Below are 15,829 nucleotides of genomic sequence, written 5' to 3' on the forward strand. Positions count from 1 at the left end.
TTTGCTTCATCTTTGACTCAATTCCTTTTTTTTTGGGGGGGGGGACGAGGGGGGAAGATGAAGGGTTTGGTTAGACACAGAGCAGTTTTATCAAAATAATAAAACATTATTATATTAAAACTCTACTGGTGACAATTTTTGGACAGACACCCAGGGAATGCTGCAGGGCCCCTAGTTACTTTGTGCAAACTAGTGTATGAAGGTATTAAGTCACCCTGAAGTGCATAGGGACAGAAAAAAGAAAGGGCACCGACCTCATCCCATGTCTCACTTCGAATCCGCAAACATTACTGAGCAACATTTCTATGCTGGGTGCAAAGCTAGGTACTAGGACACAAAGTTAATCACTGCTAAACTCAAGGAGCTCAGAGTCCAATAGGGGAGACCCAGAGGGTCTCCCAGTTAGCAGCAAAATAAAGAGATTTTATTTTGCTAAAAACGCCAACCAGTACAGACGGCAGGAAAAGGGGCACCAAGGAAGTTATACGACTAGGTTTTGTTCCCTGGATAGCTCTCCCGACCAAAGCGCTGTGCCAAGCCTTACAGAGGGCTGTGTCTGCTGGGCCATAACCACTTTCCGCTGCAACTTGGCTGAACTTAAAACTGAACAGGTGACTTGAAGGTGAAGGCTGATGATGGAAAAGACAGCCTCTTCCTTCCTCCAGTGACCAGCACTATCAGCCAGCTACTCAATCCTCTGGGGAAAAAAAAATGTCACTGGACTTCTTATAAAGTTAGTTACCCCTGTCCTTATATTTAAACAACCCAAATCAGTCAGGAATGTAAGTATTTAAACTCTCACGAGGAGAGTGCCACTGCAGGAGTAGCAGCCCAGTGCAGAGAAACGGTGGGCTCAGTGACAGTTTGGGTGACTTTGATCTAGTCGGCCTGTCTTCTACATGTAGAACACATGTCTGATAACTTAACCTAGGTGACGGTAACGTGCTTATAAAGTGCAAAAGAAATTTAAAAACTAATATTAGGAATCCCGTGGTGACTACCACCACAAAAGCGACACATACAAAGGTGTCACTGATTAACTGACTCAGAAACTTTCGCCCTGGAAATTCCATTAAACTATACACTACTCTTTTCTATTAGGACAGACACTGCTCAGAAGCAAAGCCCTTCTCTCTGTGGTTGCCTCTGGTCAGACTCCTCTGTGCTCCATCACCCCCAACCGCTGAGGAACTTACTGCCTGCTGACCAGCTGCTTGTGAGGAATGAGAGCAAGAGGGGAAGGTTTCAGGAGTAGAGAGGAGTGAGGGAAATCTCTCCACATACAGAGAGCCTCCCATGTCACATGTCTTCAGTACATCAGATTCATTAGTTAGTTCATCCTTGAAAGCTTCCGACATCCATTCTCTGCTCCAGAGAAAAGTTTATTGTTTACTGGACTCCAGAAGTAATCCCAGTACTTGCTTGTGGGTTACCAGCAAACATTTTTTATTATGCAGTCACTGTACCACATCCCAAGGACTAAATGAAACACTGCACACATCACCAGAACGTTTTCAGATGACCTGGAATAATCCCAGTCCTTGATCTCCAGTGCTTATTATTGGAACATTGTGAATTAAACAAACTCCGCGGAAAAACGCATTTCACATATGTGCACCTAAACAGACACACAGTCTAAGCAAATGGTCCGTATATGGGTTCCATAAAGAAAATCCAAAATAAAAGTGATACTTTTATTACTAGTGAAGTACATTAAGTTTATTTTAATTACGTAGAAATAAACGGTCAAGAAAAGAGGCACCTAAAAAGAACTGAGAAGATAAGAAATATGGGGGAAAATGAAATGTAATACAGCTGTAATTTTTGTCACATTTAAGAAAGTGTTTTGTCTGGGTTTCGGAAAGGTTGTGTGTGTGTGTGTGTGGAAAGGGGCGGCTGCACTCTTCCCACTAGAATACAATAAAACGAGCCACTTGGTAGCACTTCTGCCTGCGGCATACAAACATAAGCCCATCAGAATAGTGGGGGATATGCAGTTTCTTTAGAAGAGGTAATCAAGAAAAGTCACAGATAGGATTGTTTTGTTGTTTTCTCCCTAAAATTACTGCCTCATACTTGGTCCACGTTTTCCTGATGTCAGATGGATTGCCAAGCTAAGTACAATTTATTGATTTAATACCCTATTATTTAGTGACCTGTTTGTTATGAAATGTCAAATAAATCAGGTTATCCATACCAAAGGATTTTCGTGAACTTGTCAAAGAGTCTAATTTATACAGCAAAAGTAGCGGGTTTTGAAGTATCGAAGTAACCTAAGTTCTTTACTCTGACACCCCGTCCACCGCTACCCCCAGATACAGACAAACACAGAAGCTTCGCAGTTCCACTGAGCATTTCTGTGAGGCAAAAACAAAGAAACCTAACCCACCTTTTCAGTTCACATTAGCCCTACTTCCAACCCATGAAAATCTTTCCTGATAAGAAGCACTAAAATCTAAGTATGAAAACCTAGTAAGCAAATCTGATAAAATACTGTTTCTCCTAAACAGATCCTAATGGAAATGCAGTGTTAAAACGGGGAAGGTTTCTCTGATTCTCCATGGATGAAGGAACAGGTTATTTGTTCATTGTTTCTACAGTGTCCACTCAATGAACACCTACTAAATGGGCCAAACCAAAAACAAACAAACTTCAGCAGCTTCAGCCTTTCGGAGAAGCAGAAGCCTTTTCCAGCTGGGTACTGACAGAACAGTGAAATGAATAAAGTGCAGGAGAAATGCAGCAATGAAAAAAATAATTGGGGGAGATGGACAAATCATTCTGCTTCCTCACCGAGGCAAACTTCACAACTTTTGAGAAGCAACAAACGGCAGCACCACCAGCCTGCCTACCTATCTATCTACACACAAAAATACCACTTGGAAGCCAAGCACCGTGTTTGCAAATATCCACCATCCTGCATTTATGATACTGCAAAACATGGCCAGTAAGCCGGGAGATTTCTACTCTTAGATATCCTCTCTGCACTGTCAAACAGGGAAGGTCATTTTGCCTGGTCACTTAGATAATTCCCTCTCTCCCTGCATCACAGGAGTTTTCTACTTTGGGATTGCCCAACTTTCACATGCATCGGAGTAAAATAACCATTCAGCAACTTTATTCACCTCGGTTAAAATAAGAAAGAAGAAAAGACATTCATTGTGCAATGCTCAGGAAAAGCTGACACCAGGGCTGTCTCTCCGACAAGCGCTTGCAATTACCATCAGAAGAGAGCGGGGAAAATCCTGACTGATCAGACCCAGGGAGTACTTAAAATTTAAAAAAAAAAAAAAAATTATTCCATCCCCAATGGAGGCTGGAGAACTTTTTTCCTAAGCAGACCACCCCTCGGGAACAAAAGTTACATTTCAGTCACATGTTGGGAGTAGGAGTACGGAGCAGGTTTTTTAAAAAGCGCACTAATTACGGGGGTGTTTTATAGTTCAAGAGACCACTCGGGCTCCTCCTGACCAATTGTGACGGGCATTTCATTGTCAAAAAGAAAGGGGGTGGGGTGGGGGCTAGGAGCCGATAGGAGGGTCGACGGGGGGAGTAGCAAGGTTACACTAAAGGGTACGGCAGCCGTCGCGAGCCGTATCTGCTTCCCTGGCGCCCCAAATAATTTACTGCGACCACGGCAACTGCAACGGCCCCCTCTGAAGAGCCCAGCAGCACTGCCCTGGCCGGTGCAGCTCAAGGATTTCGACCACGGAGAGGGAGGAGGAGATCTTTACCTTAATGCTACACTGAGCAGGAGTCTCAGACATGTCTCACAGCGAGAGAGATCAGGAAGTTCTCAGTTTTTTTCCACTTTCCTTTCCTCTCCCCAACCCAGAAACGCTCCACGGCCAGCCGGACGCGGTCATTTAAGAAGTTTCTTCCAGCATCTCTCCCGGCAGCCGCCCCGGGGGTCTGCGAGCGCGCGGGGCGGGCGGGGCGGCCGGCGGAGTTGGGCGCGCGGGGCGGCGGGGGCGTGGGAGCCGGGCCGGAGCGCGGCGGCGGGGTCTGCAGGTCGCGGCGCGGCGCGGCGACCCGGGGCGCAGCCCGGCCGGCCTCGCGCTCTCTCCTCCCACCCGCAGCCGGCGCCCCCGCCCCCCGCCCTCCCGCAGCTCTCGCTCCCTCGCTCGCTCGCTCGCTCGAATGTTTTCCTTCCTGGAAGAGAGAAACTGAAAGGCAGAACTGAGAAAGCTCTCTGCTCATTGATCTTGAGAGTTTCAGTGCAGAAACTGACGTGAATTCCCAGCACTGAGCTCTGCCTCTTAAAGGAGCCACCAGGAAATAAAAGCTCGGGTTACAGCCCGGCATCGGGGAAATAAAAGCCGGTCGGGGGGAGGGGCGGCGGCGGCGGGGGCGCGGGCGGAGGAAGCCGGGGGAGCGCGGCCCGCGACGCGGCGCTGCCGGGAGGGAGGCGGGCGGCGCGCCCCCCGCCGCCGCCGCCCCTCGGCCGGCCGGGCGCCCGGCCTCCGGGGCCGAGCCCAACGGCTGCCTCGCTCCGGGAAGGCTCGGTGCAAAAACGTTACACCGAGGCCCAGGAAACCACAAAGCAGGTTTATTGAACGCCTCCCATCTTCCCCAGCTCTGTCTCTTAGATACACTGAAAGGCAACAAGGTGTTTTTCTGCTTCCCCCCCCCCCGCCCCCAAGCGCAGACGCGATGAAAATAATGATATAGGAAGGGACATTCCGGTAAGGACGCGGAATCCAAAGAAGGAAATAAAAACAATAGCCTTTGTTCTGCTTCTCGACCGCGGCCTCTTTAAGAGAATCCACCAGGAAATGGGAGATCGGATTACAGCCTGCACACCGGGAAACGTGGGGAGAGCGAGCGCCGGAGCGCGACGCCGGAGACAAAGCCCCGGCGGCCGCGCCGCACACGCAGGCGGGCGGCCGGCTGTGGGGGGATCCCCTGCGAAGGTGGGCGCCCCGAAAAGAGGAGGCGCCGCGCGCGCGGGCGCGGGGCTGCGGCGGCTGCAGGCGCTTCCCCCGCTGAGCACGCGTTCTGGGGAAGGGAAGGCTGCAGGGCAGTTATCAGAGGCAGTTGAGTTCCTTTTCCTGACACCCCCCCACCACCACCACCACCACTTCTTCCTCCTTGTTTCGAAATCCGCTGTCCATTTAAAGAAATAGCGGCCGCTACCAACCGAAATAGGTGACTCGACTGCAAAGTTGACAGGACGTGTTCCTGAGGATAATATCCTTCCCCAGGACCACCGCTCTGAAACTGTCATCGCCGGATTGGAGTACCCTGGGACCCTGCCAGGAGAGCAATAAATGGTTGGAAGAACATTGAGGGGAAGTTAAGTCGGTGAGCTGAGGGTTCTAGCCTAGAGTACAGGTGGTCTGATTATCGTTTTTATTTTTTATAGTCTCTTTACCCTGAAGTGTCCAGTTCAGGAGGCTGAGCACGTTATAATTATGTTTAAATTCTAAGCCCTGCTAATACATACATAGGGGTTTAATGTATTTATATATGTTGTTACACAAACACGTATGTATAAATATAGTGTGTGTATATATACACGTATAGACCAGGACAGATTTCCTAGATTCTCCCCAACCTACGGATTTTTCCTAGCCGCTGCCCCTCACTTCTGTAGGCGTTCAGACTTTTTCACACGCTCATCAGAACCCTCTGAACCAAAATTTATGAAAGGAGTTGGGGTGGCAAAGAGTCCTGTTGCCGGGAAGGTGGGACTAATGGCTGTTTGTAAGCCACTTTTGTCACCTGTAGTCCTATCCTCCCCAGGAGAGTTCATGTCCACACCCACTCTTCTTAAACCACCTGCTGCCCCACCCACAACAATTATCTATCTGTCTTTGATCCCTCCACTGATGATTCTAGTGTCCCATTGCTGGGGGTTAAAGTTAAATCGTATAGACCTCTGTATCACTTATCAGTATGATAGTTGGTAACTCTCAGCTTCTGTACAATGGGAGTGGGGAACAGTACCTATCCCATAAAATTCTTGTGACTTTCAAAGAGTAAATATATACAATGTATTAAAATACCTGAGTGCTTGCTACCTATAATAACATGCTCAATTAACATTAGCTACAATTATTTAACCTCAGGAAATAACTCTCAACTTCCCTTCCTATCTCCTCCTTACCTTTTCCAAGTGACTCACTGAAGAAGTAGGCTGAATTAGAACGTATGTGGTTCCAAAGCTAAGTAAACAGTAGCAACTGTGGTAGACGTTGAGTTTAGACCAAGGGTTGGTGATCTCTTTCTGAGAAGGGGCAGATAATAAATATTTAAGGCTTTGTGCACACAGGTAAAATCAAGGTCATTATATAGATCTTTATATAATAAGAAAAAACAAATATTCACAATTTTTAATTGGCAGAAACTGTAAGGTGTAATAGTAATAACAATTATAATACAGGTTTAATGAGTAAGAGAACTTTTTTTTTTTTTGAGGGCGAATAACATTTCATTTAGTTAAACCCCAATTCAAAGTAACTGTTCTCTATCATCAAAACTGATTGCAAATGTTTACCTGTTAACATTGATCTGTAGTGAGATTTTACATATTTCAGTTTTTAAAATACCTTTTCACCCACATAGGTACTGCCATGAGCATATTCATTGGTTAGAAGGCATTTATACAATTTTATTAGACTTCTCTAAGTTCTCTTGATCTTTCTCCTTTAGCGTACCATTGTATTGCACATTAATTACTTCCACTTGAAGGGTAGGTGGAAGCACCCCAGTTGCACAGTTAAGTGGATTTAAAATATGGAAATTTCCTTTAATTTACATCAAAATCCAAAAACCACTGTTGGAACTGTAGTTTGATTTCAGAAAAAAATAAATGCTGCAAATTTGTGTTGGGATGGAGATCTTGTTTCTTGTTTTAACTTTTGACAGTACGGGATGTCTATAAAGCAGCTTGATATCATTTGTGATTGACTTCTCTGCTCCTCCCAACCCCAATCTTTCTTATCTAAAGGCCTGGAAAGCCAGTTTTCTCTCAGCTCTTCTACCCTTCTACAAGTCTTTCTTGGCTTGAAAATCCAGTTTATCTCTGAGAGTGTCTCTTAGCTCCCATTCATTGGCCTTGTTTTTGTGGTCCTACCCTAGTAATTAGTGAATATCAGTAGGAAAGAATTGTAAGGCAGTACAGTTTTGCTCTGTGCCTGTGACTCCTCTGGATTTTAACCTGTCACATCAGCCCACACACTGCCATTAAAATTTATTAAAAGTTAGGCTGATTTCTCCTTAGCATTGTCTATGATGGACTTCTCTTCTTTATACTGTAGTTAGGGTTGATCTTAACTACTGGTCATTTTATGAAATTTAGTTCACTTGGGTTTCTCCGTGCTCTCATCTCTCTAATGTGTGTGTGTGTGTGTGTGTGTGTGTGTGTGTGTTTTAATATAATTGTTTAGATTATCTGGTGTGTTAGGAAGTGAATTATGGTTTCTTGTGACTGTCTACATACAAACTGAAAGAGGAATCTGAATGTCTGTCTAATCTTTATCTTCCAAAAGAGTGATGGGGAGGGACCAAGAGTGGGGAAGAATGATCAGTTAAGAATATGTGAGAGTGAATGTGTTTAATTTACAAACCTGTAGCCATTATCATAGTATAATGTTATATTTTTAAAACGAAAACAACAGCATTTTAAACAATAAAAGCTATAATAAGAAACACCATCCGTATATCTGCCAAACCAGAATTCCTTAACCTAATGAGCATGCTTCTGTAAGAGGGGTCAGTCAATTGGTGGTATGGAAAAGAGGTGAAATGTGTATGCTTATCTAACTAAGTAAGACATGGGCCAACGGCCATGCCACCCTGAATGCTCCTGATCTCATCTGATCTTGGAAGCTATGCAGGGTCGGACCTGGTTAGTACTTGGATGGGTGACCACCTAGGAATACTAGGAGCTGTAGGCTTTAAATAATAATTAAAAATAAATAAATAAAAATTTAAAAAATAAATACAAATAAAATAAAATAAATAAATAAACAAATAAGACATGGATTTGAAACTTCGAAAATCACTGTCCTAAGCCATATATTTTCTTTATTATATCAGTCAGGGTGCAAACAGAGAAGGAGAATCACTCTGTGTGTATGTTTGTGTATTACATACATGTATACAATGATTCTACTTCTCTGATTCCATGCTGACTGATATAGTAAAGGAAATATATATATAGGGCAGGCAGTTGGGAAGAGCAGATGGATGTAAAGTAGGTAAAATCAAGAATAAGCTACAACTCAAAAGTCCATGAGGATGGATTAAAACCCATGTCAATTCTCATTGCCTCTGATCTTGATGGCTGGGGTGTTCTACACAAGCTGGGGCCCTTTGTCATAGAACTAAACATTTACTCCCCTAACCCAGGTGTGGCAGAAGCTAAGCTAGGATCTTGGTGAAGGAGGATCAGTCACAGGCTCAGCCAGTGCCACACCCCAATGAGGTGAGGCAACAGATGAATGACCATGTGTGTGAGCTACGAAATGTCTGCTGCTTCATTTCTAGGCTCCAATCGTACAGCACTCTCTCTCATGGCCCACCCGCACAGGAAACACAAGAGAACTCCAGAGATGTAGTTCAACCTAGCCACGTTGTCAAATTAGAACGTCACTATGTGTAATAAATGGCTTTTGATAAGCCCCCTCTGACAGTTATATTTTTAGAACTTTTTAGTATTCTGTCACATCTCCCATACAACCTTCAAACTATCGTACTCCATGTGCCTTCTCCATATAGCTTCCCCATCTTTCTACTAATGCCACTGTATTATCAACCTCCAACTTAATGAATCTCAAAATAATTTTTGACAAGCTGCTCACTTTTATGCCATATATATTGCTTATCCCAAATCTTTCTGTTTTGTTTACAGATTTTCCTCTATCTTTTCAGTCATCTTTCCAGAAGTAACAACAATGTGAGTTTGGATTATTGATACTTCTTTTATTCTACCACCAAACTTCTGTAGTTCATCTATCATCACTACTGGATCTTACATGTCTGTTCAAATCTCTTCATTACTCCCATTTCTATCCTTAGGTCATATCCTATATTACTTAAAACTCTACTCACACACACAAACTATGAAAGTTTTTTTCTGTCATGTAGTACCTGAAAACCACCTCTTTCATAAATCCATCTCACACTATATAAATGGAAAATATCCAAAAGATAAAGAGTTGGAATGCTGGCGTGGATTTATTATGTTAGTACTGCTCAGCTGTCCCCTAATTATGACCTGGGAGGTTCAGAAGTCTTTAAGAAAAGCATCGTTGAAGAAACAGCATCCTTGTCAAGTTCTGTAGTAGCTGTTCTCCATAAGCCATTCATGCTATCGTTAAACTGGGCTCCATGGATTTACTGGGGATGCGGGATACTGAAGTGACAGGTGCAAGTGACGTCACTTAACTATCTTAACTACCAGAGAGAAGGGAAACATGGCGGTCATAATGGACAGAGCTAAAATGGTCATCAGAATGGTTTGATCTTTCAATGGCGCTGGCTGATTTATTGTAACACCCCTAGGATTGAAATACATATACACCCTACTAATGGTTTACTTGATTTTTATGCATAAAAAAGCTCTATGTCTGGAGTAAAAAAAAAATCTTATTTGAATCTCAGAGCAGATGGTCCTGGTCCTCAACTGATTTCCAGTCTTGATTTAGTCCAGATTAAGTAGATGCAGAGCCCTTAAATTAAGAGGAAACAGATCTCCTTGAGGAAGAGTCTTGCTACATTGCCAAAATGTATGCTGTATATCTTCTACTCACCCTTCCCCAAAGGCACCTTTGGGCACTTACCAGTGCATATGTGCACTGGAGACGGGAAAATAACCAAAATTTAGGGGCATTATTGTACACTAGCTCTGAATTAACACTGGTTCCTCGAAACTCAAAATGTCACTTTGGTGTGCCAATCAGAGTAGGGCCTAAGACATCAGAAAATAAGTGGAGTTTTGGCTTGAGCCCAACTCATAGTGGACCTGGCGGATACCCAAACACACCCCATGATTATTTTTCTAGTTCTGAAATACAGAGTTGAAATTTACATACTCAGCAAATGGCAGAATCCCTGTATTGATCCCCCAAATTATGGATTGAGAGCTTTACAGTAGAAAAAGCCAAAAAGGAGTTCCTAGAACTTCTATAGTAGCCATTCTCTATAAGCCATTAATGCTATCATTATTATGGCAAGTGTTTACTTGCCAAAATAATAAACCAAAGGCAATTTAGTATTCTTGGAGGGATTACGAGGATAGTGCTGCCATAAGGGCTCTAAAGGATGGAGAAATGATAACTTCTACTACATTCTCATTTATTTCACCTGTTTGGCCTGTGACAAAGGGTTAGATCTTGGAGAATGTTGATAGATTATGGTGAACTTAATCAGGTCATGATTCTAGTTGCATCTGTTATTCCAAATGAGGTTTCTTTATTGGAGTAAACCAATGCAGTCCTTGGTACCTAGTATGCAGCTCTTTATCTGGTTAATACTTTTTCTCTTATCTCTCATAGTAAAAACTACAAAAAGCAGTTTGCTTTTAACTGGTAGGACTAGCAATATATTTCAATGTCCTCTCTCAAGCCTTTATCAACTCTACAGCCCTTTAGCATAATCTAGTATAGTCTAATATAGTCTGAAAAGAACTTGATTGCCTCTTCATTACACAAAAATATCATTTTAGTCCATTGCAGCAGCAAATATTCAGAGGCTGAGAAATAAATTTCATAAAAATTTAGGGGCCTTCTGCCTTAGTGAATGCCTCCTCTGATCTCTGTCATGGTCAAGACACCCCTTCTAAGGTGAAGAACAAGTTGCTGCATTAAGGCTTTTTTCCTCCAAAGAAAGAGGCACATCTAGTGAGCTTCTAGTTTTCACTGAGACCCACTGTAACAGCAGGGTCTGCATCAAGTCCACGCTATGTGTCAGCTCCTCTGCCCGTTGAGCTCTTTGATCCAGAAGACCCACTGACATTTGAAATATCTGTGGCAGATAGGGAAGTTGTATGGGGCCCTTGGCAGGATCCTATAGGTGAATTACAGTGCTGACCTTTAGGATTTTGGAGCCAAGATATGCCATCTTCTAAACATAAACATTCTCCTTTCGAGAAATAGCTTCTGGTTTGCTACTGGACCGTAGAAGAAACTGACTGCTTGACCTTGGGATGACCAAGTCACCATGGAACTTAAACTGCTCATTTTGAGCTAGGTGTTGTTTGACTCACTAAGCCATTATGTTGGGCATGCACAGCTTGCTCCAGCATGAGTGGAAGTAATATATACAAGACTGAGCTTAAGCAGGTCCTGAAGGAACAAGTAAGTTACATGAACCATTGGCTTAGATTTCTATGGTTCTTATTCCTATCGAATCCTCTCTCTCAAACCACACCTATGGCCTCATGGGAAATTATCTGCGTCTACTATACTAAGGAAGAATGAGTTCAGATCTGATTACAGATGGTTTTGGGAGGGTTATGCTGGTACCACTTGAAAGTGAACAACTATGGCTACTGCCCCACTTGAGAGTGTTACCTTCATACATTAGTATTTAAGTTACAAGATACAGTTACAAGACGAATGGACATCACCTAGAGGTAAAATCTTATTTGTGTATCCTTTGAGGGAGAAGATCAGTACCTTTTCAGCTGTATGAGGGGTAGTTACACCTTGTTAAGTGGAAGCATGATTTTTCATATTATCTTTATTTGGAAGTGGTTAAAAGGGGTAGAGCTGCCAAACTGGTAAACAGCAGACTGCTAATTCCCATAATTCCCTTTCCCTTATATCTGAGTTAGAGTTGGCAGAAAAAGCGCCTGCATGAAATCTGAAAGGAAGACATGAAATGGTGGCCACTGCTTTCAGTCGTTTGTTGTAGTCACATATGGTAATGGATAGATCCAGAAGTCCATTTGGGATCCAAGCATGTCTGCTCTCCTTAAATTTCATGATCAGCCAACCCACTGAGGCAACAGCTTCCCTCCTTTAGGCATCTGGGTATAATTGGCCTCTTGGGTTTCTTTGCAAGTTTCAACTTGTCCACCTGTGCCAGTGTTTCCACTTGATGGACTATTGACTGCTCACTGGTACAGTCTATGTAAGAAAGGCATAATAAACACTTGATTTTTTTTCTCTTCCTTTACTGGTTCTCAACATAATAAATGATTTTCTATCATCTCCCCATGGTGAGCTACTACCTTTTCCCCCAAATATCTTAACTCATGGATTTAAACATAGTTATCTATTTTAACGCATTGCAATTAGTGCCCTTAGTGATGTTCAAACTGTTCGTCCTTGGCCATCTGTCAAGTTCTAATATAATAGATTCATGATTATTTATTACATAGTATTCTAAAATTCCCATTATTATTTCTTCTTTACCCATGCAATTATTTAAAGGTATGGTTTCCTTTAAAATTTTCAAGAGCATGAAATTTTCCTTTTACTTATTTTAATTTGTTTTTTATTGACATCTTAAATAATTGCACTGTGGTTCAAAATTTGTTGTCATTTGATACTGGTATTTTGAAGTCTGCCAAGATGCCTTATGACCATGTGGAGTTCTACAAACTTTTTCTGTAAAAGGCCAAACAGTAAATACTTTAAGCTTTTGGGACATATTCTCTCTTCACCTTATCAATTTCTACTTTATATAATTTGATACTATTTTATTAGGTACACGTAAGTTTAGAATTTTTATGTCTTCTTAGTGAATTGGGCATTTTAAAAACTATTATGAATGTCATCATTTATACTTAATAATATTTTTAGTTTTAACATCTATTATTTCTAATAAAAATATAGCCATATCAGCTTTATTTTGGTTAATATTTGCCTGTTATGTCCTTTTTTGTCCTTTTATTTTCAAGCTTTATTCATTTTAAAATTTTTGGTGGACCTCTTCTGAATATCATATAACTAGTTTTAAAAAACTTTTCCGACATTACCTGCTTTTTTATTTGAGTATATTCCAGTCATGTATTGTAATTATAGATTTATCTGGACTTGTTTATACTATGTCATTTTAAATTTCTATTTGTCTTGCTTCTTCTATATTTCTTTATTCTCTTTTTATGGCAGAGATAGTCGGTTGGCAAATATCCCATGTGCTGCCCTACATTTAGGGGTAGTGACATGAGTAATTCTGAATAATAGGAATGAAAGTGACTGTTACCTCAGGGACACAGCTGGAAAGGGTGGGTTTGAGTTCTCCACGTGTTCTTTTATCTTGTTGCAACAACTTAAAACATACCAGATGGTAAAGCCTTCCTCTATCAAGTCCTTCAATGACTGTAAAGAGCAGAGTCTCCTACCAACCTGCACTGCTGTGCAGCAAGAGCGAGAAGTAAATTCTGTTTGTGTTACATAAGTGAGAGTGAAGTTAATTTATCATCATAGCGCAAAGAAGCTTATTATGACTATACATTATCTTAAAATATTTGGAATGTTAACATTTTAAATATTTTCCTTTTTTCCTTTTTTCCCTTGGTTTGGAATGTGTTTGATCTATCTCTCTTTATTGTGTATTTAGTGTGTTGGTATGCGTGTGTGTGTAGAGATTACCATTACAACTTGTAATGGCATTGTAGGGCGTTGCAAGTATATTTTATTCAGATCTAATTGTGTTTATTTGTACCGCTGGATCCTTCAGATTGTCTGGAGGACCACACTACTGCAAGTTGAATCACTCTTCCTTTTTCTTGCAAATACATAGAAGCCCACCACCAGTCTCCTGTGACATATGACAGGTTCATAGTCCCTAAGCCGAAACTATTTGTCCAGATGTGTTTCTGAATTCTGGCATTTTGGATTTAAAAAGGGTATATAGTGCACTTCCAAATCCAAGATTAAAATAATTCAGCAACTAAATGTGTGAATATTCAGAATAAATAAGATACAGATAATAAACTGCCTCCAGTGGTTGACATCGGAGTCTGCCACCAAATTAGTTATGGAAAAAAAAATTGTTTTTAAAATATTTTTCTGGAATCATGAATAGGGAATTCTTGACCTGTATTTCTTTATTAGGCTACAAAGTAATTGATTAGGATAAATTCTGGCCACTTTAGTTTAAATGAGTGTTTTCCAAGGCTCTTTAGCAACATTGCCTTTCATATTGGTTTTTACTAGCAGTATCTGCTTCACCAAATGGAGGCCATTTCCTGATGACTCCGTTTCAGCATCATATTTACAGATTATAAATTTTAATTTTGGATACAAAATTTTAAGGATATTTATTACATCAATGCGTTTTCATAGCAGGTCATGTAAAATAGCGCAAAGTTCTGGAAGTTATAGCACATGAAGGATATTAGAAGAAAACAAGTATATTGTAGAGTAGAAAGTCAGGGAAAATGTCAAGTATGTTAAAGACAGAATTACAGAAGGATCTTTAGAGGCCTCTTGTTCTAACCTTTTATCCAGTACAAAAACCCCATCCTAAAGACTTCCAAGTAGGTCATCACTGCTCTCTTCCGGAACGAGGGAGCACACAGTTTTTAAAGCAAGCCTCCACATTATTTAACTGCTAAATTAAAAGGCAGTTTTTCCTTATACTGAGAAACTTATTACTTAGCCACAATCCATCTTGAAGTCACACACACTGTCTACAGCCATACCACCCTGAACAAGCCTGATCCTGTCTGATCTTGGAAGCTAAGCAGGGTTTGGCCTGGTTATTATTTTGATGGAAGACCACCTAGGAAGACCAGGTGCTGTAGGTGTAAAAGATAAAAAAATAAGGAATTGTAGGCTGACAAGGTCCTTGCAATCTGTGAGGTCAACCAAGGATTGTCTCATCTAAAAGAAAAAAGAAAAGAAAATATACATATACACACATACATTTTGTTTTCTCCAGGATACCCAGTTCCTTCAAAATACACAAGGACGGAAATGTTCAAATTGTAAATTTCAAAATGAATATCCCAAAATGGAGGTAATCAAAGGAGCTTTTCAGTAATGAAGCATAGTCCTTCTCAGCATGTGGAAACATCTTGTTTTCGGTGGTAATAAAGCAGAGTGGGACACTGCTTGATCTGAAGGAGAAATTCCTGCATGAGAGGCATGACCCACTGGCCTGTAAGTTTCTCCTCAGTTTCAAACTACATGATTCTTTGATTCCAAATGGATGGGAAATGATAGAACAAAACATCTTTTCCAGTCTTCTTCCTTCCTCCCTTTATGAATAATTAACCTCACATTGAATCATCCTTCCTAAGAAAAGTTCTGAGTTTGTTATGCGCATCTGTCTTCCAATCAGTTTGAACTTACAAGGTAATTTTCACAGAATTCCCAGCAGAATAGACAAATTCTGATCAGTGGTTGCTATATTGAATGTGTGTCCTATTCTACTCTGTAGTAAAGTATATTTCATAAAGTTAAATTGGATTCAAAAGAACATTTTTAAATATTGTGAGTTAGTATAGATATGATTGTACGGCTGTTATTGAGAATGACTCTTTTTCTCATGTGATACATTATTGCTTTGTTGTCAAAAATCCTATAAGTATTTTAAAAACAAAAAGGTTAAAGAACAAAAAAAACCCTCTGTTATCAAAGGCACATATATTATAGGATACTTTACTTAAAGTTGCATGGAAAGACCTCACTAAGGGTGAGGAGCTACTATACACAAATCTCATTAGGCATGAATTCTGTAGAAACCTTATGTGACAACATCTTCACTGGGTATAGGTTGACAGTTGGTTAATTGGAAAAATCGATTAAATACTGATAAAAACTGATTGAAAATATTTCTTAAGCATGTGTTTTACCTTAAAATATGTAAACATATGCTTTTTGATAGATGACCAAAACTTTTTCAAAAAAGATTTTTTTTTAATTTT

At 41.0% G+C, this 15,829-nt stretch overlaps 1 protein-coding gene, 1 long non-coding RNA gene and 2 pseudogenes across 6 annotated transcripts in view; 3 read left to right on the plus strand and 1 right to left on the minus strand.

Annotated features, from left to right (window-relative positions):
* ETV6 (ETS variant transcription factor 6) overlaps nucleotides 1-4,036 on the minus strand; it is a 210,097-nt gene extending 206,061 nt beyond the window's left edge. Inside the window, exon 1 of one of the 4 annotated variants that reach the window (XM_016156364.2) lies at nucleotides 3,735-4,036. In XM_016156364.2, the coding sequence (XP_016011850.1) occupies nucleotides 3,735-3,767 (33 nt within the window). In that variant the 5' untranslated portion in view covers nucleotides 3,768-4,036. The remainder of the gene's footprint in view (nucleotides 1-3,734) is intronic. The other 3 variants (XM_036237040.1, XM_036237039.1, XM_036237038.1) reach the window with 3 other exon arrangements.
* Nucleotides 4,037-5,045: 1,009 nt separating this feature from the next.
* Nucleotides 5,046-15,829, plus strand: part of LOC118613714 — a 31,718-nt gene continuing 20,934 nt past the window's right edge. The window contains exons 1-2 of one of the 2 annotated variants that reach the window (XR_004955736.1): nucleotides 5,046-5,304; nucleotides 8,858-8,902. This is a non-coding gene — a long non-coding RNA (uncharacterized LOC118613714). The remainder of the gene's footprint in view (nucleotides 5,305-8,857; nucleotides 8,903-15,829) is intronic. The other variant, XR_004955737.1, reaches the window with a different exon arrangement.
* Nucleotides 7,783-7,901, plus strand: LOC118614192 (annotated as a pseudogene).
* LOC118613937 lies at nucleotides 14,589-14,707 on the plus strand (annotated as a pseudogene).

The sequence above is a fragment of the Rousettus aegyptiacus genome, unplaced genomic scaffold (genome assembly GCF_014176215.1).
Source record: "Rousettus aegyptiacus isolate mRouAeg1 unplaced genomic scaffold, mRouAeg1.p scaffold_m13_p_2, whole genome shotgun sequence".
Lineage (NCBI taxonomy): Eukaryota > Metazoa > Chordata > Mammalia > Chiroptera > Pteropodidae > Rousettus > Rousettus aegyptiacus.